Source organism: Erinaceus europaeus, chromosome 10 (genome assembly GCF_950295315.1).
Source record: "Erinaceus europaeus chromosome 10, mEriEur2.1, whole genome shotgun sequence".
NCBI classification, from domain to species: Eukaryota; Metazoa; Chordata; class Mammalia; order Eulipotyphla; family Erinaceidae; genus Erinaceus; species Erinaceus europaeus.
In genome coordinates this window covers 29,543,994-29,567,049 of record NC_080171.1, presented here as the reverse complement: position 1 = coordinate 29,567,049, position 23,056 = coordinate 29,543,994, and the positions used below count along the sequence as shown (strand labels likewise).

The 23,056-nt window shown below is 36.9% G+C and overlaps 1 protein-coding gene across 6 annotated transcripts in view; it reads right to left on the bottom strand.

The window, feature by feature from the left end:
* Nucleotides 1-23,056, bottom strand: part of AGTPBP1 (ATP/GTP binding carboxypeptidase 1) — a 123,426-nt gene that overhangs the window by 52,839 nt on the left and 47,531 nt on the right. For all 6 annotated transcript variants that reach the window (XR_009551995.1, XM_060199483.1, XM_060199480.1 and 3 more), the window contains 6 exons: nt 20,687-20,724; nt 16,628-16,836; nt 11,018-11,195; nt 4,707-4,801; nt 3,615-3,731; nt 1,511-2,229 (listed from right to left, as the gene is read on the bottom strand). Coding sequence is in view for 5 of the 6 variants with exons in the window: in XM_060199483.1 (XP_060055466.1) it covers nt 1,511-2,229; nt 3,615-3,731; nt 4,707-4,801; nt 11,018-11,195; nt 16,628-16,836; nt 20,687-20,724 (1,356 nt within the window). In the remaining variant the exon portion in view is untranslated. The remainder of the gene's footprint in view (nt 1-1,510; nt 2,230-3,614; nt 3,732-4,706; nt 4,802-11,017; nt 11,196-16,627; nt 16,837-20,686; nt 20,725-23,056) is intronic.

Below are 23,056 nucleotides of genomic sequence, written 5' to 3'. Positions count from 1 at the left end.
ACACTTCACCATGCACCAAACTTTGGTTTCAAGTCTTGGCACCACAGGGAAGCACCATGGTAGCAGGGGAAGTTCACTAATCATCCCTCCATCCCTTCCTACGTATCCATGTTGGAAGGAAAATGTGTTTATATTACTGTACAGGTTTCAGATGTATATCCTTAAAAGCCAATTTTTGTACAAATTGTATTATCTTTGCTACAAAAAAAATACCTTTTTTTTTTTATGAGAGAGATACACAGAGAGGGAGAGGGAGAGGGAGAGGGAAACGCAGAGAGAGACCATAGCACTGATCAGCTCTGGTTTATGGTGGTGATGGGGACTGAACCTGGGACTTTGAAGACTCAGGCATTAAGGTCTCTTTACATAACCATTATGCTGTCTCCACAGCCCAAGAAACAAATCTTAAAAGCTATTGGGGGGGTCCGGCGGTAGTGCAGCGGGTTAAGCGCACGTGGCACTAAGTGCAAGGACAATGTAATCCGAGTTCGAGCCCCCGGGGAGTCCCTTCACAGGCGGTGAAGCAGGTCTGCATGTGTCTGTCTTTCTCTCCCCCTCTCTGTCTTCGCCTCCTTTCTCCATTTCTCTCTGTCCTATCCAACAACGAATGACATCAACATCAACAACAACAATAATAACCACAACAAGATTACAACAAGGGCAACAAAAGGGGGAAAAATAGCCTCCGGAGCAGTGGATTCATGGTACAGGCACTGAGCCCCAGCAATAACCATGGAGGCAAAAAAATAAAATAAAGTAAAATTAAGTTAAATTTAATTTAATTTAATTAAAAAAAAAATAAAGCTATTGGGTTGTTGGAAAAGACAGGATGCATTTCTGCATAGAAAAAATAAATCGGGGCCGGGTGGTGGTGCACCTGGTTGAGCGCACATGTTACAATGCACAAGGACCCAGGTTCGAGGCCTCAGTCCCTACCTGCAGGGGGAAAGCTCTGCAGGTGGTGAAGCAGGGCTGCAGGTGTCTCTCTGTCACTCCCCTTCACTATTTCCCCCTTCCCTCTCAATTTCTGGCTATCTCTATCCAATAAATAAATAAAGATAATAAAAAAATTTTAAAAAGAAAAAAATACATCATGACTTTCTGAGAATCTAATATTAATAAACAAATCCAAGATTTTAATCACAAGCCTTAATCAATGAGAAGGTATTTACATATATCCAAATATACTATGAAAGTATGCTGAAGAAGTGAATGACTATATTTATTTGTCAGAATAATATATTAACTATATTGCATAATTACATGTAAGCAGAAAATAGTATTTTGGTTTTAAAGAACATGATACCAACCCCACGGGGAAATTTTTACAACATACATATGATTTTTAAAAGGTGTTCCTTTTACAATACAACATTTCCACACCAGGAGTAAAAATTACAATAAGTATACTTCATAGTAGCTTTCTTCCTACATACTCAAAATAATGGCTTTAAATATACCTCATAGTTTGACAATCATCTTGAGTAGAAGGAAGAAATCTATAGCTCACCTTTGTACGCCATAAGGCCTTTCTAAAATAGGCTCTTTGAATGGAGGTGGAATGTGTCCAAAATAATCAGGATATGCCACCTCTGAATATTCTGGGACAGACTTTGTATTCTTCACAATTTCAATATAGAGATCCGAGTCATGGAGTGTTGGTCCATCAGATACCTCAACTGATGTCTGTTCCACTGACGAAGTAGACTCAGTATCTTCATCATCTTCAGTTTCGACTCCTGTACAGCAAAGCTTTCCTAACTGAACTGTTCTTGCCTCAAATAGAGCACTTCCACAAGCAGCCATATGTGGACATGCCTTAGTGCATGTAAGGACAGTGAGAGGGAGACTGTAGTCCTTCTTCATACTTGCTGTGCAGCCCAGTGCTGTTTGAGAAGGGATATTCTGCAGTGTAATTCGGTCCAAGGCCTTCACAATATCATTGTTTAAGCCATGAGCTGATGAGATAGTTCTATTTTGATCACCTAGCTGCTGCTGTAATAGCCTCTCATTATTATCTGGAGTATCTTCTTTTGCCAGTTCCATAAAGGCAGTTTTCTTATCATGTTCATCTCCTTTAGAAGACATATTTGCCTTTGTTACAACTCCTTTTCTTAAACTGCCTGGATTTGCAGATGCTTCTTCTCCTGCTGTAGGAACAACAATGGGACAGCGTACTTTTCCCTCAAATATAAAAGGTTTTGGTTCTTTGGAGATCAAATCATATTCCTTTGGGAAAAAAATTAACATACATATATTTAGCCTTTTATTTGTAGATATTAAAATACATTAGCAAAACTAAAAGCATATATCTATATGCCACTTCAGAAAGTTAGCATTTAAAAATTTAAAGATGTAAAAAAAAATGTAGAGATGTGTAAAACAAAGTATGTTTTAAATTAATTTTCTGATAAACACTGAGCCACAGAGATAACTCTGTTGTCAAATAAAACAAAATAAAATTTAGCAGTTATTTTACCTTTTCTATTAGAAAAATAGTAACTATCATCTTTTCCTTTCAGAAACTACAAAATAAGTATATCAAATTTGGGGATGAAAGGAGTCTGCAAAAAGAGTAAAATGGGCCAGGCAGTGGCACACCTGGTTGAGGCCCCAGGTTCAAGCCCCAGTCCTCACCTGCAGGGAGAAAGCTTCATGAGTGGTGAAGCAGGGCTGCAGGTACCTCTGTCTCTTTCCCTCTCTACATCCCCCTGCCTCTCTATCCAATAAATAAATAAAGATAATAAATTTTTAAAAATAATAACAATAAAATAAAAAAATAAAGAATAAAAATCTAAGATTATTTGGCTCAAACACTCTGTTTTACAGTCTTAAGATTCTGGGCAGTTTCAGAAACTTATTCAAGTGAGCAACAAAGTGGTAACTGTAGACCAGAAACTCCACAGGGAAAAATTCAACAGGCACAAAACTGGTTTTTTTTTTTTTTTATCATTTTTATTTATAAAAAAAGAAACATCAACAAAAAACACAGTATTTTTAACTCATTTCTTTTTTTTAATTTTTTTAAATATTTATTTTTTTCCCTTTTGTTGTCCTTGTTTTTTATTGTTGTAGTTGTTGTTACTGATATCGTCGTTGTTAGATAGGACAGAGAGAAATGGAGAGAAGAGGGGAAGAGAAAAATAGACACCTGCAGACCTGCTTCTCCACTTGTGAAGTGACCCCTCTGCGGGTGGGGAGCTGGGGGCTCGAACCGGGATCCTTACTTATGTCAGTCCTTGTGCTTTGCGCCACATGCACTTAACCCGCTGCGCTACCGCCCATACTCATTCCTTTCATAGCTCCCATCTGCCCCAGATGAATACAACCGAAAGAAAACTTTAACATATTTTGAAACACCATCCCAAAACAGTGTGTATTAAAGCTGATGAACCAGAATAATAAAAAACAAAACAAAAAAATTCAACGAAGTAGTTTCTTGATCTTATTACAGATAAGCAACCTCCAGTTCAGATGCTGAATTGTCTGATGTCACTCTGAAAAACAATACTATTTTCACTTTTTAGAAATAAAATCAGTGATTCCAGGCATAACAAAGAAAAAAGGACTTTTTCTTAAAATCAGTTAAGATGCTGAATTTTCTATATTTATACCTGAAAATCATCAACAAGTTCAGGGAAAAGGTGTTCATACATTTTAAGTTCTTCTATTGTTCGTCCAGGTACTTGCTGGGGCTTTAGTTTGTTAATATCTGTTTCAATATCATCATTCTGAAATAACAAAAGGAAAACAACTAAACTTACAGGATACATTTTAAAGATTTTAAAGTATTCGTTATATATAATTAGATAAGAATCAGGTATTGGTTTCTACCTTAAATTAAAATCTACTTATATTTTGGGGTTGTGTTATTATTGATTGGTTGCTTTGTGTCACATGATTACTCCAATGTCACTGTGTTTGAGCTCCTCACAACAGAAATGTTACTGTTAGGATCAAGACTAATGTTTGTTCCCCCAATGCTTTCATTGTATTAGTGATTTAGCAGTGTTACACAAAATTGAAAGATGTCAGGAGTATTTTTATACCCATACATAGTACATGTAGATCACCATACCATTCACCGAAGTTCTGTACACCTCTCCCCAGTAACCACCATAGATCTCACAGAGTCCAAGACTTGTTTGGTTAAGAATGTGGAGAAAAAGGAACTCTGAGAAAAAGGAACTCTGGTGGAAATGTAAACTAGTACAGCCCCTATGGAAAGGTTTGGAAAACGGTGGTGTGGGGAACTAAACCTGAAATCAGGCATGAAATCAGGAATGAAAGCCTCTTTGCATAACCATTATGCTATCTACCCCCACCCCTCTCTGCTTCTCTATCTCCCATTTCCCTCTCAATTTCTGACTGTCTCTACCCAACAAGTAAACAGATAACTAAAAAAATAGTGAAAAAAAAATCCCATTCAAAGCAATGCATTCACAGCAATTCTACTTTCCCTCTCAGTAGCTCAGTATCCATGGCCACCCATATTAAAAAGAGGTGCACAAAATGAGCAAATCTACCATTCATTAGCAGTGTCTATTTACCCAACCTTTGCTTTACCACTCTTTGCATTATTTATAAAGTTGACTAAGTTGTGAATCAGTATTAAATCACTAATAAAATAAAAAGAAAATCAAAATAAAGAATTTCAATCACCTTGGGGGGAAAAAAGTTGACTAAGGAATGAAATCTACACTAACCTTAAAATTTTGCTCATCATCTTCATTTTCAGTTTCATTTTCAGCTTCCAAATCAACATCATCGTTGTCATCACTTTCATCTACTACGTCATCCACTGTGATACAGAATGTGCTATAAGTAGGTCAGTGATAAGCATTCTACAACATGCACTTCCAAAGGTTGAATTTTATATGCATATAAATTATTTCAATCCGAAAAGTATTTATTTATTTTTTTTAACCAGGGCACTGCTCAGCTCTAGCTTATGATGGTACAGAGGGTTGAATTTGGGATTATGGAGCCTCAGGCATGAAGGTCTCTTTGCATAACCATTATGCTATCTACCCCTGCCTGTAAATGAAATTTCTTATTAAAAATGTTTCTAAAAGTCTGCCCCTGGTATTGAAAAGCCTATCAGATACAGTACTTTAAATTTTGAAACAGCACTGTAAAATTGAGTAGGTTTTATATAAATGTTTTCAAGGTTTTTTTTTTTTCTATTGTGCCTTGTGTTATAAAAGTGTCAATGAAATATACTGTTTCCAGAAAGATGAATATGGGATGATCTCACTCAAAGGCAGAAGTTGAAAAACAAGATTAGAAGAGAAAATACTAAGCAGAACCTGGACTGGAGTTGGTGTATTGCACCAACGTAAAAGACTCTGGTGTGGGTGGGGGGGAGAGTACAGGTCCTGGAAAAGGATGACAGAGGACTTCATGGGGGTCGTGTTGTTATGTGGAAATGTTATGCATGTACAAACTATTGTATTTACTGTCAAATGTAAAAAACATTAATCCCCCAATAAAGGAAAAAACAATTAAAATAAAAAAGAAATAAAATTAAACAAAATAAAACCACCAACAATCAAAATAATAAAATTCATCAGCTCAAAAAGTAAAAAAAAAAAAAAAAAAAGAAATATACTGTTTCCTATTTGCAATAAAGTTCAATAACTCATTTCATGCCTTCAGATTTGACCTGTCATGTATTTTTTTTTTCCAATGACTACCACAAGCCATGTACAGTACCATGTGCTGGGAGTTCTTAAAAAGATATGCATATGGGAAACTGGGGAATGTTATGCATGTACAAACTATTGTACTTACTGTTGAATGTAAAACATTAATTCTCCAATAAAAAAAAGATATGCATATGTGCTTCCTGCTCTCTCAGAGCTCATGAGGTAGAAAGAAGAGCAAACAAGTGATTATAAAAGAGAAAGATGTGCTTTAATTAAGCAATACTTGTAAACATACTTCTTTATTTTATTTATTTATTTATTTTACCAGAGTGCTGTTCAGCTCTGGCTTATAGTGGTATGGGGGATTGAACCTGGGACTTTGGAGCCTCAGGCATGAGAGTCTCTTTGCATAACCATTATGCTATTTACCCCAACCCCAAAACATACTTAACTACTGAGTCAAGGAGAAAATCAATGAAGAAACTATAAATTTTTCTGGGAACAAGTGAAAATAAAGACATGCGTTGCCAGAATATATGAGAAACAGCAAAAGCAGTACTAAGAAATTCATAGTCACACATCAGGAAAGGGGGGGGAGGGAATAAACTATCTAACCACATCTAACCAACCTAGAAAAAGAACAGAAGAAATCCAGCATTAGTAAAAGGCAGAAAATTTAAAAAAAAAAAAAAAAAAGCAGAAATAAATGACATTGAAGTAACAGAAAAGATTAATTAGACTAATCATTGGCTTACTGAAGTGGGAAACAAAATTGACAAGCCCCTTGCCAAACTGGCTAAGAAAAAGAGAGAGGGGTCTCTAATAAATAGGTTCCTTTATTTGTTTTAATAAAATCATAGAGTTTCACTGTACTCCACAGTATTTTATCATTTCTGGTGCAACTGTACATGGGACATCTTTCTTAATTTCCCTTTCTTCTGACTCTTTGTCTAAAGAAATGCAACAGGATTGTGTATACTGATTTTTATGTGATTTGCATTTTATTATAATAATCTTAATACAAAGTAGTAATTTTTTATTATAGAAAATTTATACAAGCACAAAAAGAAAATTGAATTCCTCAGCAATCCCACTACTCAGATTCAACATTACTATCTGTGTGACTACACTGCAAATAATATTCCTACCAGTACAATTACTTTTTTAAATTTTTTATTTTTATTAGTGACATAATAGTTATTTACAATATTATAAAATAACAGAGATATAGTCCACACCACCAAAGTATCCTCCAACAGTAACCACCATAGTTGTCTCAAGTTCATAGTTATGGACTCTGTGTGTGTGTGTGTGTGTGTGTGTGTGTGTGTGTGTGTGTGTGTGTGTGTGTTTCCTTTTTCAGTTCATGTGTTTCAATTCTCTATATTCAACTTATGAGTAAAGTCATTCCATAGTTGTCCTTTACTTCCTTATTTATTTCACCAATTATAATCACTGCCAATCTTATCCATTTAGTCCAAAGGGACACATTAAAGTCTTTTTTAACTGCTGAGTAGCATTCCATTTAGTACATGTCCCATGACTTTTTTTTTTTTTGTATTTATAAGCCTCAAATTAGTAGTTTTTATTCCACTGTTAAAGGCTTCTCGCCCCCAACTCTAAGTATTTCTAATAGGGTCTTCCCCCACCCTACAGGCCCCCCCCCAATTTTTTAAATTTTTTAATCAGGAAGATGGAAAGGCGCATACTAGAGAAGCACATAGGCCATTTGGGAAAAGACAGCTGATTCCATGTGGAAGGTGATGTCCATTTTTATTTACTTCACTTGCTTTCAAAGCCACACCTACACCTATTACAACTTCCAGGTGTACTTCCTTTTTTCTTTTACCCTCTTAAGATAAGGGAAGCAGTGACTGACTTCTTCAGGTGTTTCCCAGAACCTCTTCCCTCTCAGTGATAGGGCAAAAAGGTTCCTGAATGGGGTCGGACAGTGGTGCACCAGGCCAAATGCACATAGTACATAGTACAAAGCTCAAGGACCTGCACAAGGATCCCAGTTCAAGCTCCTCATTCCCCAAATGCGGGGGTGGGGGGGGGGTCACTCATAAGTGGTGAAATAGGTCTGCAGGTGCCTATCTTTCTCTCCCCCCACCTCAATTTCTCTGTCCTATCCTATAAAACAGGAAAAAATGGTCTCCAAGAGCAGTCTATTCATAGTGCAGGCACCGAGCCCCAGCAAAGGAGGCAAAAAAAAAGTCACAATAGAGTCCTAAGTGGATTCAGAACCATTTGCTCCTGTTCCCCCTAAGATTTCCCCCTCTGAGAGCATGAACCAAAATTCTTTCTGGGGTGCAGAAGGAAGGAATTCTGGCTTCTGTAATTTGTTTCTCTGCTGGAAGTAGATGTTGGTCAGTCAATCCATACCCACAGCCTATCTATATTCTTCCCTAGCAGTAGAGGGTTCTGGAGATTCAGGGACACTTTAGTGAGTGAGGCAATCTGCATAGGGAGCTCAGGATGGGATCCTCATTTCTTTTCTTTTCTTTTTTTTGTATATTTACTGATCTTTTTAAAAATTTTATTTATTTATTCATGAGAAAGATAGGAGGAGAGAAAGAACCAGACATCACTCTGGTATATGTGCTGCCAGGGATCAAACTCAGGACCCAATAGGGAATCCAATGCTTTATCCACTGAACCACCTGCTGGTCCACTATTTACTGATATTTTTTATCCTGTTACTAAAGTCCTTGTTTCTAGGAGGTATTTTTACTCTTGGGGAGGGCGAATATTTAGAGTATCCTTTTGTATATTACATCATCTGAAAAATGAGATAACTTTTCTCTTTCTACTTGGATTCCTTTTTTTTTTATTTGTTTGTTTGCCTGGTTCCTCTGGCTAAGACCTGCAGGTCTGATGAACAGTAGTGGTGAGAGTGGATACCCTTGCTTTGCTCCAGATTGTAGAAGAAAATCAGATTTTTCTAACCTTTCAGAGTTCTCCAGACTGCTCTTCACAGGGTTGGACTAACTGACATTCCCACCAGCAGTTTAAGAGGGTTCCATTGTCCTCACAACCTCTCCAGCATTTGTTGCTGCTATTTTTTCTGATGTATGACATTCTCACAGGAGTGAAGTGGTATCTTACTGTGTCTTTTTGCATTTCTCTGACAATCAATGAGCATTTGTTCATATGTTTTTGGCCTTCTGGATCTCTTCTTTGTTAACACTCTGTTCATATCCTCTCCCCATTTTTGGATGTGGTCATTTGTTATTTTGTTTTATTTGTTTTTTGTTGCTGAGTTTGGTGAGTTCTTTATATATTTTGGTTATCAGCCTCTTGTCTGGTGTGTGGCATGTAAAGACCTATTCCATTCTGTAAGGGGGTCTGTTTGGGTGCTGGTGTCTTTTGCTGTGCAGAAGCTTCTTAATCTGATGTGGTCCTGTTGGTTTTATTTTAGTCTTCTTTGTAATTCAATTTGTATCATTGAAGATGGCTTTAAAATGTATATGGGGGAGTCGGGCTGTAGTGCAGTGTGGTTAAGCGCAGGTGGCACAAAGTAAGGACCAGCATAAGGATCCTGGTTCAAGCCCCTGGCTCCCTACCTACAGGGGAGTCACTTCACAAGTGGTGAAGCAGATCTGCAGGTGTCTTTCTCTTCCCCTCTCTGTCTTCCCCTCCTCTATCCATTTCTCCCTGTCATATCCAACAATAACTACACCAATAAAAAACAAGGGCAACAAAAGGGAATAAATTTTTTTTTTAAATTTAGATGGAAAAGAGTTCTGCCAATATTTTCCTCTAAGTATTTGAGTTTCTAGTCTAACATCCAAGTCCTTGATCAATTTGGAATTTACTTTTGTGTTTGGTGAAATATAGTGGTTCAGTTTCATTCTTCTGTTTTTTTTAAGGTGTTATTTATTTATTTATGTGAAAGATAGGAACAGAAAAGAGAGAGAGAAAGAACCAGACATTACTCTGGTACATGTGCTGCCAGGGACTGAACTCAGGACCTCAAGCTTTAGAGTCTAATGCTTTATCCACTGTGCCACCTCCTGGACCACTCTTCTGCATGTTTCAACCCAATTTTTCCAACACCATTTGTTGAAGAGATTCTCCTTTCCCCATTTAATAGCTGGGCACCTTTGTCAATTTCTTTCTTTCTTTCTCTCTCTTTCTCTCTTTCTTTCTTTCTTTCTTTTTTAACCAGAGCACTACCCAGCTCTGGCTTATGGTAGTGAGAGGGAACTGAACCTGGGACTCTGAAGCTTCAGGCATGAGAAGTCTCTTGGCATAACCAATATGCTATCTACCCCTGCCTAGTTTCTTTTTTTTTCTTACTGACTCTAACAAAGGGCTTATCTATTGTATATATCATTTCAAAAAACCAGTTCATGATTTAATTGACCCGTTGTCTTTTTTGTTTCTATTTCATGCATTTCTGCTCTGATTTATTTAGTGTTGTTACTTCCCTCTATTGGTTAACAAAGAGTCTGGTTTAGGTTGTGAGTGTTAGGGTGCATAGGATTAGAGTGGCTAGAGTTACCTAAACACCTAGTTTACCTAGTCTTATATTTTGAAAATGCATATAAACTACCAAATAGTGCTACTATATGGTGGCCACATTTTTCACAGTTCACTTACATAAATTAACACAACTCTTTTTTTTTTCCATTGGACAGAGACAGAAAGAAATCCAGAGAGAATGGAGAAATAGAGAGAGAAAGAAGAGAGACACATCTGCAGCCCTGCTTCACCACTCGTGAAGCTTTCCCCCTGTGGGGGCCAGGGGTTTGAACCTGGATCCTTGTGCATTGTAACGTGCACTCAGCAAGGTGCACCATCATCTGGCCCCTAAATTAACGCATCTCAAACCACATTTCGACAGCAGGTGAAACAAACAAACAAAACATATATATGGGTATTCTTCATGGCATTACTGTAACAGGGTAAAATTGAAAAGAGCCAAAAATTATGTCATTGGATACTTTTCTTTTAGAGTTCCTCTTATTTTATTTATTCATGTTTACAAAATACATAGCATTTTATGTGATCATTCAATACATTGACTTTTTTCTTTGGAGAAAAAAAAAAAACCACATTTCCCTTAGCTATTATGTTTTTTTTAAAGAAATAGTAACTAAAATATGTTGAGGATTTATTATGTTAAGGTATTTTTGCTATTGTGTTAGATGGAAGGAAGGGAGGGAGGGAGGGAAGAAAAGAAGGAAGAAAGGAAGGAAGGAAGGGAAAAAAGAGGAGGAAAAAAAGGAAAGAAGTGGGGGGAAAAGAGGAGAAAAAAGGAAGGGAGGGGAGGAGAGAAGGAGGAGGAGAGAGGGGAGGGGAGACCAGCCAAGTCGCACACCACCACGAATCACTGAAAGCCAGCAGTGAGCATGTGGCCCTACCTTCTGGCGGTAAGCTATAGAGCTGGGCCACAGGTCCAGTCATCGGAATAACTGGCAATTGGAACTGGAAAGAGCTCTTAATCGTTGGGAGTGGCAGACGATTTTTAGGAAAACATTTCCTCATTATCAGACTGGAAGTGTTGACAAGAGGATCTAGGGTCCTAACCGCCAAACATTCCTGTTTTTGTAAGAAAGCAAAAGAGAATAATGTGCCTTTGGTGAATGACTGACCTAATTTCACATTACTTCACAGAGTAACACATTAATCATTTGCTAGAGACAAATTTCACGAAAGTCACTATGTTAGTTAGCATGCTTATAAAATAGCCATGGATTTTTGGAAATAACTGTTCTGCATCATCTCAAGTCCTCATGTGGGCCCTTACAGGACCAGGACCTTGCCCTCAACCATAGAGCAGCTGTGGTAGGGACTGCCCCAGTCTCTGAAGGGGGGATGGGGTGTGTCACCCTGCCAGTCAAGGAAGACTGGTCCTCAAATGAATGTAGCCTGCAATGTTCCCAGCTGTGACCATGAGCTAGTCCTTTTTTCTGCTCTATACCATTTTTTCAGACAATGTTTTTATCCAACTTCATGCTAACTATCAAACTCAAGCAAAACTACCATAATCATGGGCCCCTAGAAACATGCCTAAAATGAATTTCTGAGTTTTTATTCCACCCTAAGAGCCCCAATCTCATCTGCCCTGTTCCTACTTTTTGGTTCCTGTTCACTAACCATTTTGTCTCACTTTATGTCCTGCCACCTTCCAGGCACCAAGTTGCAGATGCGACCATGATTCCACCCACTTCTCTGAGCATACGACCTCACCAATGTGTCCTGGAACCTCACCTCTCCAGAGCCCTACCCCACTAGGGAAAGACAGAAACAGGCTGGGGAGATGGATCGACCTACCAATACCCAATTCCAGTTGAGAAGCAATTACAGACGCCAGAACTCCTACCTTCTGCACCCCAAAAACAACTTCGATCCAAACTCTCAGTGAGGGAGAAATGATAGGAAGATGATAGGCTCTGAACTCCAGCTCTATCAGCTCCCAGACAAAGGGGATAAAAAAGAAAAATATTTGGATGTAGTAATAGGGGGATGTGTGGCCTGCAGGGGAAGAGAGGTCTGGACCTGGGAGAAAAAGGGGGCAAATATACAAATGTAGACAGACAGTTGTAGAGATGACAGTTAAGCCGTATCTGCAACCTTGGGAGAACCGTGGTGGTCTGCAACAGAAGGAGTTGGGATTCAGAACTCTGGTGGTGGGAATGGTGTGAGTTATACCCCTGTTGACATGTAATTTTGTAAATTAGTATCAAATCACTAATAAAACAAATAAAAAATAAAGGAAATATCTGTTCTATAAGGAAGAACTCACAGAAAATTTAGTAGTACTTTTTAAAAGCATGTACCAATAACGATACTGTAAACCATTAACCTCTCCAAAAAAATTAACTAAATGCTAAATAAAGGATAGTAGTACATATTACTACACAAAAAAGTCAATCAAATGTTTTCACTGAAATGGATATTAATAGTAGTAGTAATATATAAGAAATATTAAACTGATTAATTTGGTAGCAATAAAGCAATCTTAGGTAAAATAAATAAATAATGTAAAAAAGAAGTCAGTATTTTTTTTTAACCAGAGCACTGATCACTTCTGGCTTATGGTGATGCTGGGGATTGAACCTGGGACCTCTGATGTCTCTGACATGGAAGACTTTTCGCATAACCATTATACTATCTCCACAGCCTGTTAGTATCATTTTTAGTACCAAAAGTCACCACAATACTAATTAATAACTTAAATGGAATTTAGGGGCACATTTAACAAGTCTAGGATATAAAATTTTTTTTAATGAAATATTAAAACAAGGAAAAAAAGAATTAATAAATGCATTAGGAGGGTTGAGGAGATAGCATAAAGATTATGCAAAAAAAAAGTGACTTTAATGACTGAAGCACCAATGGTTCTATTGGGCTATCAGAAAAGTCATGATGTATTTTTCTGTTTTTCTATGCAAAAAAACATCATGACTTCTGGCAACCATTAGGTTCAATCCTCAGTAGCACTATAAACCAGAGCTGAGCAGTGGTCTGGAAAAAACAAACAAAAAAGCAAGCAGTTGGGCAGGTGACTGCACCAGTGTATCCTGGAACCTCACCACCCCAGATCCCTGCCCCACTAGGGAAAGATCAAAACAGGCTGGGTATAGATCGGTCTGCCAGTGTCCACGTCCAGCAGAGAAGCGACTACAGAAGTCAGACTTTCCACCTTCTGCACCCCATTAAGGATTTTGGCCCATACCACCAAAGGGGTAAATGTTAGGGGAAGATGAGCAGAAGGCTCCAAACTCCAATTCCATCAGGACCCAAAGTAGGCGAGAGGGGAGGAGGACACTAAGAAATAGTAGATATGGGTCTGGGTATGGCCCACCTGGTTAAACGCACATAGTACAAAGCACAAGGACCTCTGCAAGGATACAGGTTCAAGACCCAGCCTCCCCACCTGCAGGGGGGGGACCACACATGACGACATACATTTCACAAGTAGTGAAGCAGGTCTTTCTCTCTCCCTATGAATCCACTGTTCCTGGTGGCCATTTTTGTTTGTTTGTTTGTTTCCATTTTATTGGATAGGGCAGAGAGAAGAGGGAAAGACAGAGGAGTGAAGAGAAAGACAGCTGCAGACCTGCTTTACTGTGTATGAGGTGACACCTCCTACAGGTGGGGAGCCAGGGGCTCAAACTGGGATCCTTACACTGATCCTTCACTTCAAGCCATGTGCACTTAACCCAGTGCACTACCGCCAGGACCCCCCACAATTTAAGTTATATATATACATATATATTCCCTTTTGTTGCATTGTTGTTTTATTGTTGTAGTTATTATTGATGTTGTCGTTGTTGGATAGGACAGAGAAATGGAGAGAGGAGGGGAAGACAGAGATGGGGAGAGAAAGATAGACACCTGCAGACCTGCCTGTGATGCGACTCCCCTGCAGGTGGGGAGCTGGGGACTGGAACCGGGATCCTTAAGCTGGTCCTTGCGCTTTGTACCACCTGCGCTTAACCAGCTGCGCTACCGCCCAACTCCCCACAATTTAAGTTTTAACAATTTAGGGTAGCCGGGTGGTAGCACACAGGGTTAAGCGCACATAGATTCCAGGGTTAAGCACAAGGATTCCAGATCGAGCCCAGGTTCCTCACTTGTGGGAGGGGAGGGTCTCTTCACAAGCAGTGAAGCATGTCTACAGGTGTCTCTTTCTCCCTATCTTCCTCTCCTCCTCTCAATTTCCCTCTGTCCTATCTGAAAAAGGAAAAAAAAAAAATTTAAAAAAAAAACATGGCCAAAGGAGCAGTGGATTCATAGTGCAGGCACTGAGCCCCAGTGATAAATAACACTGGAGGCAAAAAAAAAATTAATAAATATAAAAATAATAATAATAATAAAGTTTTAAGAATCTAGTTGTTTCCCTGGTATATAATCATAATCATGAGAGGAGCTAATGGGTAGGAATGGGAGGCGCATATAACATTACCGTATTCTTTCTATCACCATAAGGGTTATCACTGGGCCTTGGTGTCTGCACTAGGAATCCATAGCTCCCAATGGCCATCTTTTTTTTTTTTTAATTTGTTAAGACAGAGATATTGAGAGGGGAATGTGAGATAGAGAGGGAGAGAGAGACATTTGCAAACCTGCAGGTGGGGAGCAGGGGCTCGAACCAACCCAGGTCCTTGTTTATAATAATTAATGTATGAGGTCGACTGGGTGTGCCAATAACATGATTATTGATGACTGGGATGCAGATTATCAATTGGATAGCCTGTAACTTTTGTAATATACAGCTTAACATGACAACAGATGAGAAATTAAGACTCAGAAATGTCAAGTGGCACCGAATCATCCTTCTCAGATATCACTATCTACCCTAGGAATAACAAAACCAAGTACATATAATTGATAAAAAAAAGAAAGCTTTTTTACATAAAAACAGCTGATATATTTGAATTCACATTTTATGTTTGCCCATCGCCAGCCCTTCCTTCCTTTCTACTGGTTATGTGCATGACCAAGAGGTTTCCAACCAACAAAGCTGGCTGGACATTTTCAGAAAGAATTCTTTCTAATGATTACAGACTTCTTACAAACAAAAGTACTGCACTGCAACATTCCCACTCCCCATAGCTAATAGTCTTCTACTAACTTTAGCAAGAATCCTGCTAAAGATAATGTCAAAAATGTTTACATTTTGAGGGTTCAGTGCCCTAGGGTAAGGGAGGAAACAATCTGGTGGTGAGAAAGGTATGCCGACATCTACCTTGGGAGCAGTGAAACTGTATCCCTGTGAACACACTTTTGTAAAATATATTTCCTCAAAGGAAAATGAAATCAATCAATCAATCAAAGAGAAAGCTCACTGGCAGGGTGTGCTTTGTCATGCATATGGCACAGATTCAAGTCCTGGCACCACATGACAGTGCCACAGCACTAGGGGAAGCTCCAGCACTATGGTGTCTTTCCCTCATGGGAGGGTGGGGGGTGAGTCAGCAAAAGAAGTGTGAAATCTCAAATACCCAGGGTCCTCTGAGGGAAAGAAAAAAAATTTACTCTTAGAATAGTTGACAGAACTATGATGCCTGAACTACAGATTTCACATCTGGTTGAGCACATATGTTACAGTGCGCAAGGGTTCCAGGTTTGAGCCCCTGGTCCCCACCTGCAGGGGGAAAAGCTCTGCAAGTGGTGAAGCAGGACTGCAGGTGTCTCTGTCTCTCCCTAGCTTGCCCTTTTCTTGTCAATTTCTGGCTGTCTCTATCCAATAAATAAAGATAATACAAAAAAATGTTAAAAAAAAAAAAAGGTTTGTTTAAGATACAAAAAACATTCCAAACAGAACTGCCTTCATAGCCATAGTAGATCCATAAATATCTCACATGTGGAACAGGTAAACTGCACATCTTAGAAAGCCCGTCTGTAGGAAATCCCTTCTACCTTGTGACAGATTTCTTTATCTTCCTTTTTACCTTTGGCAAAGGAAAGAAAAACAAAAACCCCTCATTGCAGAGATTTATAATGAGCACTGTCTCCAGTTCATTCTGAGGTCACATGTGAGAAACAACTGTTTTCATTTTTAGTATATCAACATAACTACCATACTTGGGCTTTTCTGAGTATGTGTATACTAAGCTTTCTTAAGAACCAAACTACAGGGAGTCGGACAGTAGTGCAGTGAGTTAAGCACACATAGCACAAAGCGCAAGGACCGGCGTAAGGATCCTGGTTCAGGCCCCCAGCTCCCTACCTGCAGGGGAGTCGCTTCACAAGTGGTGAAGCAGGTCTGCAGGTGTCTATCTTTCTCTCCCCCTCTATCTTCCCCTCCTCTCTCCATTTCTCTCTGTCCTATCCAACAACAACGGCATCTACAACAACAACAATAATACCCTCAACAAAGGGGGGGAAAAATAGCCTCCAGGAGCAGTGGATTGATGGTGCAGGCACCGAGCCCCAGCAATAACCCTGGAGACCAAAAAAAAAAAAAAACCAAACTACATCATCAGTGTATGAACGTAAGAATAAGAAAATTTAAAACTCACTTGTGAAGTGTTATAGAGAATTTTCATCCCATTGGCATCAATAAATGCTTTTCTTCCCAATTTGATGTTTGTCACGCTTTTTAAACTCTGTAAAATGCCTTTCCGAATGAGCATGTTTCTGTGCCGATTATCATGGCGGTGCCAATCTACATAAATTGTTAAGAGTACTTGAACATATCCTCTGTCTACAGCTCTCCTGGCATTTGTTTCTTTAACAAAAAGAAAATTGAGAAAGAATATTTTAAATGGCAAAAGAAGGTTACATATAACATGTCCAGTTAAAAAGTATAGCCTCAATTTTATAGTAAATCTTTCTACCTTTTTTCTCAGAGAAAAAAAAAAAAAAAAGAAAGAACCACATATAAAAGTATTTTTACCTAACTAGACAACAAGTTCCAAATGGCAAGTTACATTTTCCAGAAACTGAACTGGTTGTTTCATGGTTTATAAATATCAAAATATCTTTAATACAACTAACACTGTCTTTTTAAATATTAACAGTTTCACATAATTTAAAACTCATGAATATATTGACTTTGATTCCACCAAGTGGAATATATTAAGTTTTTAATGGTCTATGAATGATTCTAACAAACATCAATATCATTCTCTTAACATCTATGAAAAACATTATATATTTCCAATGAAATGCTCCTATTATAAACTGTTTCCACTGAAACTGTTTAAACATTCCTACAATAATATATCTATTCCATAATTATACTAAGTTAAAAAATCTATACAACATATTAACATGTAAAATGTAAAGATCATTATTATAATTAGAAGATCATTTTAAATTTTACTCCTATAACAGTCTTAAAAGACACTTCCTCAATAAAATAGATTTTAAAAAAAACCATCAGTTTATAAGAGTTTAAGAGTCTAGTTTACCTATATGTGTGCAATACAAGTTACCACACCCACCACAAAAGTTCCAGTGCCATTACATCAAAAGTCATTAATTTTTCAACAAATTAAAAACTGTATTAAAACTATTTTTGTATACAGTCAGTCTGAACAGAATTGACATAATTTGCAAGTGTGGTTGATTAGATTACTCTTTAGTTAATATTTACCTTCATATTTTTAAGTAGTTAAAGTTAGTAGTTAAGATAATGGAAAGGATGCATTCTACCAAGGAAATCTTAATTATAGCAACATACTAAGCTAGCCAGTGTATCATATGAGTGGGTCAATTTTAAGAACACAAGACAATGTAAAATGCCAGCCTATTTGAGACTTAAGTTACAGAGAAATATCTCTTTTGGTCTTATGGCATGCATAAAGAAATCATAAGGTTCTACTGCTTTTAGATGTCAGAAAGAATTATTGTAATTTCTAAATATGTTGAAACATACCTAAAACACAAAGACAAGATCTTAGAAATTATGTAAGTGGGAGTCTGCTGCAGCAGGTTAAGCGCACATGACACATAGTGCAAGGACCGGTGTAAGGAACCCAATTCGAGTCCCTGACTCCCCACCTACAGGGGGGTCACTTCACAAGTAGTGAAGCAAGTCTACAGGTGTCTTTATCTTTCTGTCTCCCCTCCTCTCTCGATTTCTCCCTGTACCATCCAACAACAACATCAATAACAACAATAATAACCACAAAAATGATAAAACAACAAGGGCAGTAAAAGGGAAAATATAGCCTCCAGGAGCAGTGGATTCATGGTGCAAGCACCAAGCCCCAGCAATAACCCTGGAGGCAAAAAAGGAAAAAAAGAAAGAAAAAATGACATAAGTTTCAGAAATTATATTCTGACATTAAAGAGCTGGAAAAAAAAAAACTCAAGGGCAGAGAGATCAAAAGTTTTTTCTTTAATTTTTTCCCACCTAGTTGGGGGAGGTAAATAGTTTATACTATAGTTATTGATACACATACATATATATATAATATCTCATCTCCTCACAATAGGCATCTGCAAAACATTCTCTCCCTATACCCCCCACTCCCCCCAAAAACAAAAGAGCTTTAAACCTCTAATAGGAACTAGTTTGCTAAGGTTATCTGCAAAATCAGTTCAATAGGTTTGACTAAAGTGTCATGTACTTTAAATTAATATGCATTTTATTTACACCTACTGGAATACATAAATCTTTAGCTTATTTGTTCCTAATAAAATTTTCTTGGGGCCAGTTGGTGGCGCGCCTGGTTAAGTGCTCATGTTACAGTGCACAAGTACACAGGTTCAAGCCCCTGGTCCCTGCCTGCAGGAGGAAAGCTTCACAAGTGGTGAAGCAATGCTGCAGGTATCTCTGTCTCTCTCCCTCTCTCCCTCTCTGTCTTCCCCCCTCTCCTCTCAATTTCTGTCTCTAGCTAGTAAATAAATAAGTAAAAAAAAAAAATTCTTAAAAGTCATTATGGTCATTGTAATCACAATCATCAATTTTGCCTATTTCCACTAGAATTTCTAATATCCCTAAATGGAATGCAAAATAATTATTTAAATTAATTTTAAAGAGCAAATAAGAAACTAGACTCTATAACTAAAACACAGATATTTAAAAGAAATGAACAAAACTATCTGCAAGCACAAAATAATGTGGGAAAAGGATCTGTATTGTTGTATTCAAGGCAACAAACTACCAACCTACTTTCTGTCTTCTCTAACTCTTTAATTAAAAGGCAACTTCACTTTCCTTTAAACTAGAGCATTTAATCCCCACTGTCCAACGGTAATGAAGCAATCTGTCTTTCTTTGTTACGTGTATATATACTATCTGATTTATACTTTCTCAGGATTATAATAGTTAGAAGTTATTATCTTGGGAGTCGGGCTGTAGTACAGCGGGCTAAGCGCAGGTGGCGCAAAGCACAAAGACCGGCATAAGGATCCCGGTTCGAACCCCGGCTCCCCACCTGCAGGGGAGTCGCTTTACAGGCGGTGAAGCAGGTCTGCAGGTGTCTATCTTTCTCTCCTCCTCTCTGTCTTCCCCTCCCTCGCTCCATTTCTCTCTGTCCTATCCAACAACAACAACAATAATAACTACAACAATAAAACAACAAGGGCAACAAAAGGGAAAAAATAAATAAAATAAATATTTTTTTTAAAAAGTTATTATCTTCAAGTAAATGACTGCCCTCCCAAATATAAAACTATTAAATGAGTCTTATTTACTCTGGTATATAATAGTAAAAATGACTTTTAAGTGATTTCCAAAATTGTTGCTTTACAAAATACTAGATATTCAACAAATTAATCCTCTAATCAAATAAACAATTCTGGTCATTCAGCCATACGAACAAATTGGTCTCATCCTTGCTAAACTGGAAAAAAAAAAAATCTAAAGCATTACCTCTGACTTTTAAGATTAAATGTTAATGTAGCCAAATAAAACATAACCAATCAGCAGGAGCAGAGACATTAACATAAATTAATATTTTAATATTTTAAATGGACAAACTAAGGATCTTGAAAAAAGTAAAAATACAATGTAGATGACTGCTCAAAAAGATACTGTATCACAAAAAAGATACATTGACTCTAATGCTTTAAATTCTTTCATTTGTAAAGAAATTAAGTAAATCAAATTTATACCACATAATTTCTGTAACATCATAGATTTGAATTTACATTTGAAACAAAATTTCTAGTAAGATATTTCTAAGTAAAATTCATGTATAGAATTATGTAAAGATATCAATAGTAGTAATGATAGTAAGTTCTTTAAGATATTCCAATAGCAAGATATACCTCAAGGAAATTAAGATAGTCTTCATAGTTCTCATGACCTCATTAGTGTCACTAAAATTTAGATCTTAAAAGTGTAGAGTCTTCTTAATTGTAAGAAAATGATTCTCATAACATTTACTATTATTTTCAATAGTGCTCTATGTTCATATAATTTAGAAAAAGGATAGCTAATATACTTGACTAAATTATAACTCAATAGATGACATTATAATGTCTACAAATCACTGTACCAAAAGATACAATCAAACTTGTCATTAAATTTTTACAAACTAAATCTATATTTCCAGTTTCCTTAACATAGTAAACAGAACACTTGGGAAAATAGTATCTAGTATTTCTAATATTTAAAAACTTACTTGATTTTAGCAATGCAGCAAGAGTGTCTAAAGCAACCCTGTCAACATGAGAAAACACAAACAACAACAAAACTAGTAAAATTAATCTACAATAGTAAATGCATACAATCTTTTAAGATAATTGTTTAATTATCTATTATAAAAGTCATTTATAAATCTAAAAGTCAACTATATGTGGTGTTTCTCTGTATATACCCCTTCCTACATGTTCAGAATCATACATGAGGAGGACTAAAGAAAAAATATCTATAGAGAAAAACACCCAAAATTTTTAAGAAAAAAAGAAAGGAAAACTAACAATACCTAATTGCTTATATAAACATGGATGAATGGACTTAATCACTGTGCCTGTTTCTCACTTTGACAAAATTCAAAAAGTACACTAAAGTACATTTTTTTTTTTACTAAAGTACATTCTAACTCATAAAGAAATTGAAACAAAATGAAAGTTTAATACAAATTAAGTTCATAAGTATGAAATACTTTGAAGGTTCTTGGCTTTCTAACTTTAAAGTATTTGGGCTCTTTCAGAAAACATTCCTAATATTTAAGGTGATTACAAGTGTAAAAATGTTTTTGAGATCAGGCTAGGGGAAATAAGTAGCCCTAACACTTTTCAATGATAAGACATCAAAAAGATTACTAACCCTAAGTAATTCAAAAACCTTAACTTGCCAATGAGAAATCAATGCAATCGCCAAAAAAAAAAAAAAAAAATTAACTTATTTATTTTAAACATAAATTTTCAGTTTCAACTGATATATATATCTTCACCATGGAAAATCTGTATTTCAAACAGTTCTTTGAAAAATAATTGGAAAATGCCATTTAATTTCAACAACTTTCAAAATATATGGTTATAATTAGTTTCAACAACTAACTGATTTGCATCAGCATACGTAACGTTATAAAACCTACACATTTCATTCATTAAGAATTTGTTGCTCAAATTCATTAAGAATTTGTTGAATGCCTACTAGATCCCCACAGTAGCAGGTTCTTCACAGGTATGAAATTAGAAAACGAATTTATCTATTATACAGAAAATTTTGCAATCTAGACAATATAATAAAAATATGCATAATTATAAAACATTATAAAATAAATATTACATACATTAGTGGTAAAAGAAATATAGACCAGATGCAATTAAGGAAAGTTGTAGTTGATCATAACATTTAAGATGAATTTGGCTCACAGAAAAGACTGGAACAATAATCCAAGACAAAGCACAGTTAAGAACTCAATTAATAAATGTCACACTTAGGGGCAAGCTGTCAACAGTGGTGCTTTGGTTAAATGGCACATAGGAGTCATATTTTTTATTATAATAAACAATAAAATAAATATAAATAAAAACAAAAGAATATTTAAATACTATAATTCATACATGTAACTTCAATACATAATGAAATTTCTATAACAGTGAGTTACAAGTAAAAGCAAATTATAAAGTTACATACTGAACTTCCACAGATTTGAATTACCACCAAGAATTTCTTCATAATTTACAGTTATACAATAAAATCCACAGGCAGAAATTCAAAAAATCATACGAAGCTTCTATAAACAACTATATATACCAAGCTAGAGAACCTGGAAGAAATGGAAGAATTCCTAGAAACTTATACCCTTCCAAAACTGAACCAGGAAGAACTACAGAACCTAGCTGGATCAATCACAAAGACAGTTATTAAGAACCTTCCCAACAATAAAAGTCCAGGACCAGATGGCTTTACAAATGAATTCTGCAAAACCCTCAGGAAACAAGTAATACCTACACTTGGGGGGGCCCGGCGGTAGCACAGTGGGTTAAGCACAAATGGCGCAAAGCACATAGATGGGTGTAAAGAACCCAGTTCGAGCCCCCAGCTCTCCACCTGCAGGGTGTCACTTCTAAGGCATTGAAGGTGTCTGTCTTTCTCTCCCCATCTTGCCTTCCTCTCTCGAATTCTCTCTGTACTATCCAGCAACAACGACAGCAATAACAATAATAATGACAACAATAAACAACAATGGCAACAAAAGGAAAAAAATGGCCTCCAGGAGCAGTAGATTCGTAGTGCAGGCACCAAGCCCCAGCAATACCCCTGGAGGGAAAAAAATACTTATACTTTTAAAGCTCTCCCAAAAAATTGAAGACAACATATCCTGATACCAAAAGCAGATGGGGGACACAAGAAAAAAGGAAAGCTACAAACCAAAATTTCTGATGAACATAGATGCTAAAATACTGAACAAAAATCCTAGCCAACTAGATATAGCAGTACATTAAAAAGATTGTTCCTCATAACCAAGTGGGATTTTATCCCAGGAATACAAGGCTGGTTCAATAAACATAAATCAATCAATGTCATTCACATCAAATAA